This window comes from Cenococcum geophilum (assembly GCF_001692895.1).
Source record: "Cenococcum geophilum 1.58 unplaced genomic scaffold K441scaffold_33, whole genome shotgun sequence".
Taxonomy (NCBI): domain Eukaryota; kingdom Fungi; phylum Ascomycota; class Dothideomycetes; order Gloniales; family Gloniaceae; genus Cenococcum; species Cenococcum geophilum.
In genome coordinates, this window is record NW_027137591.1 from 141,857 (window position 1) to 154,520 (window position 12,664).

Here is a 12,664-nt window from a genome sequence, read left to right on the forward strand (position 1 = left end):
TATTTATAGTTAATCTTTAATTACTAATAACGCCGCAGTAATGTCGCGCTCTTAATACCTATTAAGCGGTATACATAGAGCTGTCTAAGGGCTCTCTACTCGTACTAGGATAGCAAGAATTAGCTATAGGTTAATAGAGATATTTACGTTTTAAATTAGGCGCCGCTATTATATAAGTACTCTACTAAACTTATACCGCACCAAAATAAGCCCCTAAGGGGCTATAGATAAAGGCTTTAAGAGGACTCCTTAAAAGTTAGATATATATACTATTTTAAAGCTTTTCTACCTGCTTAAAGCCGTTTATAAAGCTAATTTAGTAAGCACTATATCCGCTTCTACTATTAATTAACCTACTATATAGCCGCTTCCTCGCTAACCCTTTAGGCCTACACAACCTACTTAATCTCCTTAATAACCTTAAGCTATAGGGAGTACTATTAGAGCTTATTCTGCCAGCTAGCCTGCTATTTACTACCCTATTTAGAATCTAGCGCTACTATAAAAGGATTACCTCTAAGCCCTTTAGTCTACTCGCGCTAAAGGGCCTATATAAACTTTACTATATAGCATATATAATATACAGGCGGCTACTTAGGCGGCTACTTAGGCTCGGGCCCTTACTACAGCTATAGCTATAGCTATAGCTACGGCGGCGCCGGTAAAGGGGAAGCTATAGCGCTTACCTAGGCCGATATATTTTAGCTTAATTCCGTAACAGATAGAGGCACTAGTAGATATACCATTAGTAAACATACCGTTAGTAGGTATACCATTAGACGTAAATATATAGATACCAAAGGGACCTTAAGCTAAAAGGTAAGGCTACTAAATATAAGTAATTAAAGCTATAAAGACTACGCCTACTAGGACTCAGCTATACGGTTAAATAACGCCTATAGCTCGCGTACTTAGGCGTTTATAGTTTTTAGACAGTCTATAATAGCTAGCACGGCTTAGTAGAGTATTAATAGCTAGCTAGGGCCTTCTTCCTCCTACTATAGGCAGGCTTTAACCTTCCGCGTAAAGGGTAGATAGGCCTTATATTAGAAGACCGGGTGGTTCTATATAGAGCTACTTAGGAATATCTTATAAAGGACTACTAAGTCCTATAGAATAACCTCCCGGAGATAAAACAGGAGGTTTATAGCGCCTATAGCCGCAAGGTCATTAACCTAGCTAACCTAAGGGCTAAACTAACCCTTCTAAACGTCTAGCTCTAGCTAAATCATCAATAGTAGTATATTAGGGGGGGCGACGCTTACCCTATAAATCTTAAAGCAGCCTATCTACGGCGAATAGCCAGCCATTATCTATATAAACTCCCGCGGTAGCAAGTTTAAGTAATAGCTAACTATTTACTCCTAGTTCTACCTACTAGCGCGTCTAATCTAGTCCTTACTAACCCCTTTTAGCTCCGCTATTTTAGCGCTAGCGCTTTACCTAATATAGGTCTTCTTCTATAAAAAGACGCTAACGGCCTAAAATGCCTTAGTAACCTACTCCCGCTGCAAATTATATAAGAAGGCCGTCTTACGGTCCCTAGCACTGCTCTTAATTAGGCAAATATTATACTATACTAACCGCTTACTAAAGTCTGGGAATAGTTTATTACTAAGGTCCTAGCGGTATAGGAGGTAAAAAGCTAGCCTATTAAGTATATAAATAAGCGGCTTCTTATTATATAGAGCTCCAATAGTCTTAAGGCGGCTATACTAGTTCTACTTACCGGCGTATATAGTAAATATTAGGGGCATATAGCGTGTAGGACCTTCCCCCTTAAACTTAAAGGTAAATAGGTTTAAGATCTTAGCGGAGCGCCTATTACCGCCGTAGGTAAGTATATAGTGGCCTAGTAGGATATCCATAAGCATGCAGAGGTAGTATTTTAGTAAGGAGTCTCCGCGGGCCTATAGCTCGCGGTAAACGCTTTTAAACTTATCCTCCGTATATTTATTAAGCAGCGTATCCTTACCCTTATCTATAAACTACTCCTTTTCCCACTATACGTCCCTCCGTTATAGAACCTTTAGGTAATCCCTAATATTATCCTCCTATAGGGACTAGTGGCTGTTTATCCCTATACCCTTCTACATCTAGTAAAGGTCTGTTAGGGTAGTAACATAGCCGTAAACTAAGCGCTAGAAGAGCTACATCTCGTCCTAAGGCATATTATTACTAGCCTTACAGCTTTTTACTTTTAGTGGCTGGCCTATAACCTCCTTAATAAGGAAAAGAAGTAGCTTCTCTTCTATAACGGTATCGCCGTTATAGTACTACTTCCGCTTATAAAAGGCCTAGGAAGACGCGCGTTAGTTATAAATATACTACTCTATAAAGCACCTACCTACTTACCTTAAACTCTTTCTGCTTTAGCTTATAATTTAGAGATATATTTTTAGGTCTCTTGGAACGTATAAAGGTAAGAATACTTTACGCGTTAATGCATAGTTCGGTATTATTTGCAACGTTAATCTTTACGCGACTAATTAACGGCATTTTTAAGATATATAGGACGCTGCTAGAGAAGCTGCGCCCTAAGGGGGGATTCCTATTTTCCTATATACGCAGATATAGACCGGGGAGGAGAGGTAAAGAAAGCATACCTACTAGATAAGTAACCTTACCGCATAGGGTAAATAAACGGGCGCATGGCTGGGCCAATAGGCTAATAGTACGCGCGCATCAGCGACTCGATCAGTAGGGGTAAAGACATTCGAAGATGTCCACGGCTTGGCTGCAGGCTCGGCCGTGGACATCCGCGAATGTCGACGGGGGTCGTATGTATCACGTGCGGCTCAGCGACTAAGCGGGCGCTCAGCCGAGCCGTGAACACCACTGTACTTTGTAAAGTAGAGCTAATATATATATATACATTCAATCACTTAATAAAAAGGCGTTAATACTTGTAAAGTTAGACAAATCTTAGTAAAGCGGGGATTTGATGTTTGGAGGACAGGCATCCAAGCAGAAGTCGTGGTAGACTTTTTGTCAGCCGGGGATCCTCACCAAAATCATATAGGTTCTCTAAAACACGAAAATATCACCACAACGTAAGCTAAATAAGATGAAGCTTTATAGATCTAATCGCGATAGCTGCTTGCATAGAAATCTAAAGCTTCATCTTATTTGGCTTACGTTGTGGTGATATTTTCGTGTTTTAGGGAACCCCTATATGATTTTGGTGGGGATCCCCAGCTGACTAAAAGTCTGCCACGACTTCTGCTTGGATGCCTGAGGGGAACGCGCTAGAGCAGCAAGGCATCGCGAGTCAAGGCAAGTGACTGGACTGGGCGGGAATAATTACAACGAAACGTCTGAAATTGCGGAATGTACTACTCAGTAGTCTTTATTCTACGTTTAATGCAATCAAGCCTATTAACCGGTTGTATCTTCCCTGCTTGCAATAACCAAGCAGGGCTTGTCCTTCCGCTCCCGCTCTTTCATTGCCTACATATAGCTTCCCGCACTCCTAATTCCCTACGTGCATTCTTTCCTTGGTACATATATTGTTCTCTAGACGCCTTCCAATTGAAACCATGAGGTTTTTTTCCGCGCTCATTTCTTCTGTTGTTTTGCTAGCATCCTCAGTAAATGCGTACGCTAATCCTGGAGCTTGTAGCGGTACCTGCAACAACGCTCACGATCCCTCTCTAATCCGTCGTTCTTCTGACGGCACATACTTTCGCTTCTCTACTGGCGGCGGGATTGCCATTCATACTGCTCCCGCAATCACAGGGCCATGGACATACAAGGGCTATGCTCTCCCTAGCGGGTCTAAGATCAACTTGTCTGGAAACACCGACTTATGGGTATTTATCTTGGTTTCATCTAGTGACTAACGCAAATACTAACCACATTTCTTCCACCTTTAGGCTCCTGATGTCCACCTCATAGGCAGTACCTACTACCTCTACTATGCCGTCTCGACCTTTGGCTCCCAAAGTTCAGCCATTGGGCTCGCTACCTCATCCACTATGGACGTAGGCACCTGGACCGACCTCGGTGCGACCGGCGTAGCCTCCGACTCAACTAAAATCTACAATACCATTGATCCGAACTTGATCGCTGTTGGCAGCTCTTACTATCTCAATTTCGGATCTTTCTGGGACGACATCTACCAAGTGGTCATGGCGAGTACACCGACCTTGACTGCAGGAACTAGCAGCTACAATATCGCCTATAACAGGAGTGGTACACACGCAGAGGAAGGCTCTTACATGTTTTACTACAGTGGCTACTATTACTTATTTTTCTCCAGAGGCATTTGCTGTGGATATGATACTAGTCGGCCAGCTACTGGAGCGGAATATAGTATTATGGTTTGCCGAAGTACTTATGCTACTGGAGGATTTGTAAGTCACTTCCTAGGAAGAAGCCGATGTGGAGGTTTGTAGGCAAAGGCGGGGCTGACTTTGTATAGATTGACAAGAGCGGTAATGCCTGCACGGCTAGCGGAGGCACTGTGGTGCTTGCCAGTCATGGAACAGTTTATGGACCTGGCGGCCAAGGAATATATCAAGATCCAACATATGGGCTCGTCATATACTACCATTATGGTGAGTGTGAAGTTCTTGGTCATATAGTGTGCAGAAGAGGAGCTAATTGGTGTTCAGTGGATACCACGATCGGGTATGCCGACTCTCAGAAAGTCTTTGGATGGAACACGATCACTTGGTCGAGTGGATGGCCATCTGTCTAAGCTTTGGAAGCAGTTACGTTTGTACCTAGGATGAGAGGTCTTTAAACCCCTTTGTATATACTTTATCCCATGAATCATCGAGGTAACCCTCTCGATTCTTGGTGTCAATGCAAATTTCATGTATCGCAATTGGTGCAATGTCCGAAAGCGGCATGTCACGTGTACACGCGTTTTTGGAAAGGGGGAAGTCGGCGTCGTCTTATCCCATAAATCAGACCCTTCGTGGATATACTATTGATGTTAGAGAGCGAATGCACTGCATTTTAAGCGCAGTCAGCTAGCGAAAGGATTAGTCGAATCATGTATGCATAGTTGGACAAGGTGCGCTGCGGAACCAACTCGTCATATCTAGCCTTGTTTGGATTCCAGGAGTAAGGTCCGCAGCTTAGAGGCCCCTACACGTTGTTAATCTATTTCTGGTATGGCCTTGCATGAGCTTGATAGAAATCACTGGACGTGTCAATATATTACCATAGTCAAACCCCGCTTGATAATGGGGCTTGCAGATAAACTTCATGAGATAGACCCTAAAAGACCTACAATAAATGTCTTTAAGGCATTTAGCTGTTTCTCTAACAGTTTAAATTCTAAAATAATTTATTAATATGAGCGCAAACCCATTATCTAAGCTATTCCCCCTTAGAAACTATAGTTCTATAAGCTTATATTCTGTTACAGTACTAGCAGATTGCCACAGATTGCCACAGATTGTAGTCACGTGTCGCGAAGATCGTATAAAACATCGAGCGGCGCTACTCTTCTTCTCCTTTCCTTTCTTTAGCTTTAGATCCTCGTTTATAGACAATCCAATCATACAAACTTGCGCGTCCCTTTTGCCGTTCTCGTGCCTTAATTAACTAAGTTGCTAATATTATCTAAAGCTTACACTACTCTTTCTTCCTAAGAAGGAACTTAAATATATCTACTAGGCTATAAATAGGATAAGGACATAGAATAGGACCCTAAGGATATTACTAGGACTATAAGGATAGAATAGAACTAGAACCCTAAAAACCAGATATATATAGACTAAAACTTCTAAAAAAATTACCTGGAATTACCTAACACCCTTACCACTATGCTAAAATATATAATAGCCAGTAAAGCCGTTATAGGGCCTTTAAATACTTCTAATAATAAAACAATTACTGTTTTAACCCCTTAGGCAAAGCTTATAATAGGTAATACTAAAATTAAATAACTATAAGAGCTACTTAAAGCTAGAGATACCCCTATATTTAATAATAACTTATTATTAAATACCTAAAGACTTACTATATTTCTATAGGCCCTATCCTAGCGCCTTAATAGATCCTCTAAGGCCTATATAGTACTATTACGGTCTATAAAAGTTATAGACCCCCTATTACTTATAGATAGAACTAATTTTATCTTTAATAACTAGAAGCTCTAATTATAAGATAGGCTTAAAGTTAATGCCGATTATTTTCCTACCTCCTAAGCTAGAATGGCCTATATCTTTAGCCATACTAATAAAGACGCCTAGATATACCTACGCCTATAATATACTAAGGATTTAATAAACCCCTTTATCTCTAGAAAAGAAATAATTAACTATTTATCTTCTATTTGTAAAGACCTCTTTAAGGTATAAAACGCCCGCCTTAACTATAAAGGCCTAGATATAAAAATAATAGAGACCTTTTCAGCCTTTTAGACTCGCTTTTTGTCACGGAACCCCACCGCAGGGGCCTCCATAGGAGAGCCCCGTGCTCTCGCGTACACCTCGCGTACAGCTTATGTCAGCTACGCGTAGGTATATCACCTCCTTACGCCCTCGACCCTTACGATCGATCGCGCAACGTCTTGTAGACTCCTCGAATACATACGCTCTGTAGCCACTGCCCTCGTTCCGTGACAGTATATCACCTCCTTACGCCCTCGACCCTTACGATCGATCGCGCAACGTCTTGTAGACTCCTCGAATATATACGTCTTATAGCCACTGCCCCGTCCCATGACATTACGTTGCGCCTTTTTACCACCGACACCCAGCCTACGACTAATTCTACGTCTCTATAATACTATAGGCGCTACCAGAAGCAGCGTGCCTACGAGTTACCTCACTTTATACTTCTAAGGAACCCATAATAGTAAGACGATATTCCTTACTAGCCACTATATTAAATCTAAAGAATAATCCAATACCTATACTTAACCTACGACGCCAATTAATCCCAGGAGAATTTAATTTATCAGCCCTAGCCTTAACCCCTAAGGAGATGGACACTAATAATGTCTTATCTTTTATTAACTATATAACTACAGACAAGCAAGCGGAAGGGCTACTACCTATTAAAATTAAAATATAAGACGCCGAGATATTCATAAAAATAGTAGCACGAGAACCTGATAAATACTACCGCTTTCTACAGAACTACTACCTAAAGCTTATATGAGCTGAGATACGTGCTGCCTAAGATCGCGATATTATCTAAGACCTATAAGCTTGTGAGGCGCTTATTGACAACACACGTTAAGAAACTAAAAACAACCTCTGTGTGTCTAAACGCGACGTCTAATAGTTAAAGAAGGCTAAGATTGCACTTATTACTACAGTTACTAAAAGAGAAGGCATAATTAAATACCTATAATCTTAGCTTAATAAGCATATTTGTAACAACGCCAGATACCTCTCTACTGCATATAACGCCACTTAAGTCTCTACGCCCCTGGCAACTTTACCTACTTAACGCTTAACGGAGAGTTAGCGCTAAGTAGCCTTACCTAACGGGAACCCCTACTAAAGCAACGATAAAAGCTATAATGACTAAACCTAAGCTACTACCGTAGGGTCTAATGCACGTTACCCTAATCCCCTAGTTTTCTAGGGAGACCGTAAAGAATACAGCCACTAAAAGATATAAATCCGCAAGAAACTAACTTAGAGCGCCTGCCTTTTTCCTATAGAAGACACTAAGATTAGCTACATTATTGGGCGAATAAAGGGTATACTATTTAACAGACTCTTCGCCCGATGGGAGACCAATAGCCCCCAGAAGTGGTAGTCCCACTAAGAAGTCCTTAATGATCTTAACCTAATATACCGCAACCATAACCTACTGGCCACTAACTAAGCTAAACTACGTGCCCTAAAGATAAGCCCTACCGAATTATTTGATAAGTTCTATATTAAATTCCAGGAATACACCGGAGCCCTCGCCCGAGACGATACTAAAGACTAGGAAGATCTCCTTAAAAAAGTCACTTATTGCCTTAGTTACGCAGCCGCCAGCTATAACTATAATAATGTTTATAATATGGTAGCAGCCATACGGAAGATTAAATAACGACTGAATTAGATCGCTACTGTAAACCCCTACCTAAAGACCTCCCTATAGAAGCCCTCCGGACCTACTAAACTACTGATACCTACTACCCTAAGCAACACTACTGGTCCTAATATTGACCTTTTTATATTAACCTTTCTGCAGAAGCTACTAGATGGAGAATATAAGCTACTCCGGAAGCTAAAGCGTTGCTATAGATATTGTTAAGAAGGCTATTATAGCTATAGCCCAAACTGCCTAATAGCTAGGTTTAGCAGCTGCCGCCTAATACCTAATCTAGTACCTTAAACACCAAATACGTTGCTATATACTACTACTATATAAGACAAAGACGTAGTAATAGCGGTAGAGTCGGATATAGAAATGGAAAACGCCAAGTCCTAGCCCTAAGTCGTAGGTTGGGACGCCCTAATAATAAGGGGATCTATATATCGGCCTGCTTAATAGATAACTTAGTAAAGATAAATAGACGGAAATAGATAGTTTTACCCGTAATAGGAACTACTGCTAAAAAATAATATAAAAGCCGTTCTATAATTGATTGCGGAGCTACTAATAAATTTATANATACCTAATTNNTNNNTACTTATAACCTACCTACCTTACCCCTTACTAAAGCCTACGCCCTATAACTTGCCGATAGTAGTTGTACCGCATAGAAGATTACCTATATAGCATAACTCCACCTAGATATAAATGGGCACTAGGAAGAACTTTAGGCCTATATTATACTACTTACTAACTACCCTATTATCCTTGGAATAAACTGGCTTAAATAATACAACCCCACCATTAACTGGAAAAAGAGAGAAGTAACCTTTAACTTTAAATACTGTAGAGAGACCTGCCTAGGATATAGCCTAGCCGCCTTTATCTACTCCCCAGGATACCAACCTAAGAAACCCCTTATTACCCTACCTATAACTAACTGCTACTACGTAAGTGCCGCGGCCTTCTACCGCATAGCATGTAGGAAAGGCTAGACTATTACCGCAGCCTCCTAATTATAACTATATAAGCTTAATAAAGAACAGGACTATGTCCTTTATAGTAATAGGATAGATATAGTTAACCTTCTAGAAAATGATGCCCCCGCAAAATTCTACGGACTTTCACTTTTAGACTTTAAGAAGTTTATAAAGCTTAAAAAAGGACTTACTAATAAGGAACTCCGTAAGCTCCTCTCTGAGAGGTACCATAACTTTATTAATATATACTTACAAAAGAGCGTAGATATACTCCCCCTATATTAACCTAATAACCATGCTATTAATATTAAATAAGGAAAAACGCTACCCTATAAGAGACCCTACCTAATATTAAAAGACGAACTTTTAGTTGTTAAAAAGTATATCGACGAACACCTTAATAAAGGGTTTATTCGCCCCAGTATGTCCCTAGTAGCTACCCCCATCCTCCTTACTAAGAAGCTAGGAGGAGGTATTTAATTCTGCGTTAACTATAGAGGACTTAACGCTATCACAATTAAGAACTAATACCCCGTACCGCTTATACGTAAGACTCTTAAGCGGCTTAGCTAAGCCAAAATCTATACTAAGCTTGATATTATCGCCGCCTTTAACTACCTCTAAATATAAGAAGGTAACAAATAGAAAACCGCATTTGCATCACGCTTTGGCCAATTCAAATATACTGTCATGCCCTTTAGTGTATATAACGGCCCAGGCAGCTTCTAAAGCTATATTAATAACGCCTTATAGGACTATCTTAACGACTTCTACTCTGCGTACCTAGACGATATACTTATTTATAGCAATAACCCTTTTAAGTATACTAAGCACGTTTAAAAGGTCCTACAGCGCCTTAGGGACGTAAGACTTTATATTAATTTAAAGAAGTATGAATTCTTAGTCATAAAAGTAAAATACCTTAGACTAATTATTACTACTAAGGGTGTCTGTATGGACCCTAAGAAGGTACGCACAATTACCGAATAGTAAACCCCTAACTGCATTAAAGACGTATAAGCTTTCCTCGGTTTTGCTAACTTTTATTAAAAATTCATATATAACTTCTCGGGTGTTATAGCACTACTTATAGCAATAATGCGAATGAAGGGCCTTTCCGTAAAAGGAAGAAAAATATATCTATATTTTATTTAGACGCTTAAATGCGAGAAGGCGTTTTAAGACCTTAAAGATGCTTTTACTAAAGCACCTATCCTAGCTTACTTTATACTAGGACAACAACTCTATTTTGAGACTAACTCCTCAGACTACGTTAACGCAGGCGTCCTCTTCTAGATGGGCGACGACGGTTTTCTCCACCTAGTCGCATTCTATTTATCTAAGCTTATACTATAAGAATGTAACTATAAGATTTATAATAAGGAACTTCTCGTGATTATATAAGCGTTTAAGGAATTTTGACCAGAACTCTCCTTAGCAGAACCTAACTAGCTAACTAAAGTCCTTATGGATTATTGCAACCTTAAGTACTTTATAACTATAAAATAGCTAAACTAACGCTAAGTATGCTAGAATAAGTTCCTCTCTAGTTTTAACTTTAAAATTATATATAGGCTAGGAGTATAAGGTACTAAGCCTAATAGCCTAATACGCCGCTTATAAGACCTTCCTTAGTTTAAAGATGACCCCTATAACTAGTTCCAACAACAAATAATCCTAAAAGTACGGAATTTAGCCCTAGGTATGCTACCTATAATAGAGCTAACTGTACCTTAGCTTTACACCATAGAACTAGAATTACCTCCTAAAATTAATAAGCTTATTACCACGGCATATAACACCTCTGTTAACCTATTACTGTATTAACTTATTACTATAAAGACCGCCGGCGCCTATACGCTGCCAACTAAACTCTGAAGCTTAGGCTAGATTAATATAGCAGCCTTAGAAGTAAAAGAGAACAGGCTCTATTATAGAGGCCGTCTATTCGTCCCTAACTTAGAAAATCTATAACGGCAACTAATCTAAATGGCCCACGACTTTTAATTAAGCGGCTACCCAGGCAAAGGAGGAACCTATAAGCTTTTTAGCTGATACTACTTCTAGCCTAAAATAATAGACTTAGTTAAACGCTTTATAGGCGCCTGCTATGGTTATAAGCGCGCTAAGGCCTTTAATATAAAGTACCAAGGACTACTGTACCCTCTACCAGTACCTATATAATGATAGGCAGATATCGCCATAGATTTCGTTGTTAACCTACTACCCTATAAGCGATATGGCCGTACCTACAAGAACATCCTTATAATAATATGCCGACTTATAAAAGAGCGCCACTACGTCCTAACTAAAGGCGTAGCCGTTAGCGATGTTACTAACGCCTTCCTCCGCAAAATCTACTGATTACATGGGTTACCTAACTTAATTACGTCTAACCGAGGCATATAGTTTGGCTCTGATATATGGAGACAAATCTGCTAACGCTTTGGCATCTCCGTTAAGATATCTATATCCTTCTACTATAAAACTGCTAGGCAACCGGAAAACGCTAATGCTAGTATAAAAGCGTACCTACGATAGGTAGTTGCCTATAGTTAAGATAACTAGGTGGATTACTTCCTACTAGGTAAATTCGCAGCGAATAACTACGTCTTAACTACTATAGGACTTACCCCGTTCTTTACAAACAAGGGATATTACCCCCAATCTGGCATAAAACCACTAGAACCTATTAATAAGAAACTACCATATAGAAAACGCCTTAAGATACTACTTGCCGACCAGCATGCAGACCGTATGAAAAATCTACTTAACTACTATAAGGGAGAAATGGCCTAGGCTTAAGTAAAGCAGGCCTACTTCGCCGACTATTATAGAACGCCACTACCGGAGATATATATTGGCGACTGGGTATAGCTAGATATACGTAATATCTCTACGTAAAGGCCTATAAAGTTACTTAATTATAAGAACCTCAGCCCCTACCTAATTAAACGAGTTATTAATAGGGGAGCCGCATACGAGCTAGAGCTCCTACCTACCCTAGCCACCCGCGGGATATGGCCTGTATTTTACCTATAGCTACTACACCTTCACTAGCCTAACCCCTTACCGGGGCAGATATAGCCTAAACCCCTACTAGTATTAATCCAAGATAAGAACGAAGATAAGAACTATAAGGAGTGGACCGTTAAACGAATTATTAACTCTAAATACTTTGGNAAAGGTAGAGGACAACGGCTCTACTANAGAGCTATATANANAGGATTNNATATAGANNAGCCAGAATGGCAACTATAGGAAGACTTTAAAAATGCAAAGGATCTAATTAGCGACTTTTACTACGCGAACCTATAGAAACCGGGCCTAAGCAGAGATTTTATACCTAATCCTCTATAGGAGCCCTTATAGAGTTAAACCGTTATATATTGCCACGTAGGGGCAAATTACCGTTAGATTGCCGTTAGATTGCGGCAAAGTGCGATTACATAACCGGAATATCGTTAAGATATCCAGGAACTTTGACCGGCGGTTAAAGTTGTCTAATTAGTCGGATTCTTAGATGCCAAGCCTTATTACATAACGTTATTTTAAGCCTTCAGCGATACCCCCCTTTTCTTCTTTTCTATACCCTAAGTGTCCCTTCTATATGTATATAGTAACTACAGCGTCGCCGGAGCTCCGCCTCTATAGGAGGGGGGGTAGTGTCACGGAACCCTACC

The 12,664-nt window shown here is 40.1% G+C and overlaps 1 protein-coding gene across 1 annotated transcript; it reads left to right on the forward strand.

Annotated features, from left to right (window-relative positions):
• Positions 1-3,539: 3,539 nt before the first annotated feature.
• K441DRAFT_571087 (glycoside hydrolase family 43 protein) lies at positions 3,540-4,702 on the forward strand (the record flags this gene model as incomplete). Its single annotated transcript, XM_067643959.1, has 4 exons — positions 3,540-3,812; positions 3,876-4,355; positions 4,424-4,559; positions 4,617-4,702. 4 exons carry the CDS (start codon positions 3,540-3,542, stop codon positions 4,700-4,702), a joined length of 975 nt encoding a protein of 324 aa, XP_067501612.1.
• Positions 4,703-12,664: the final 7,962 nt, after the last annotated feature.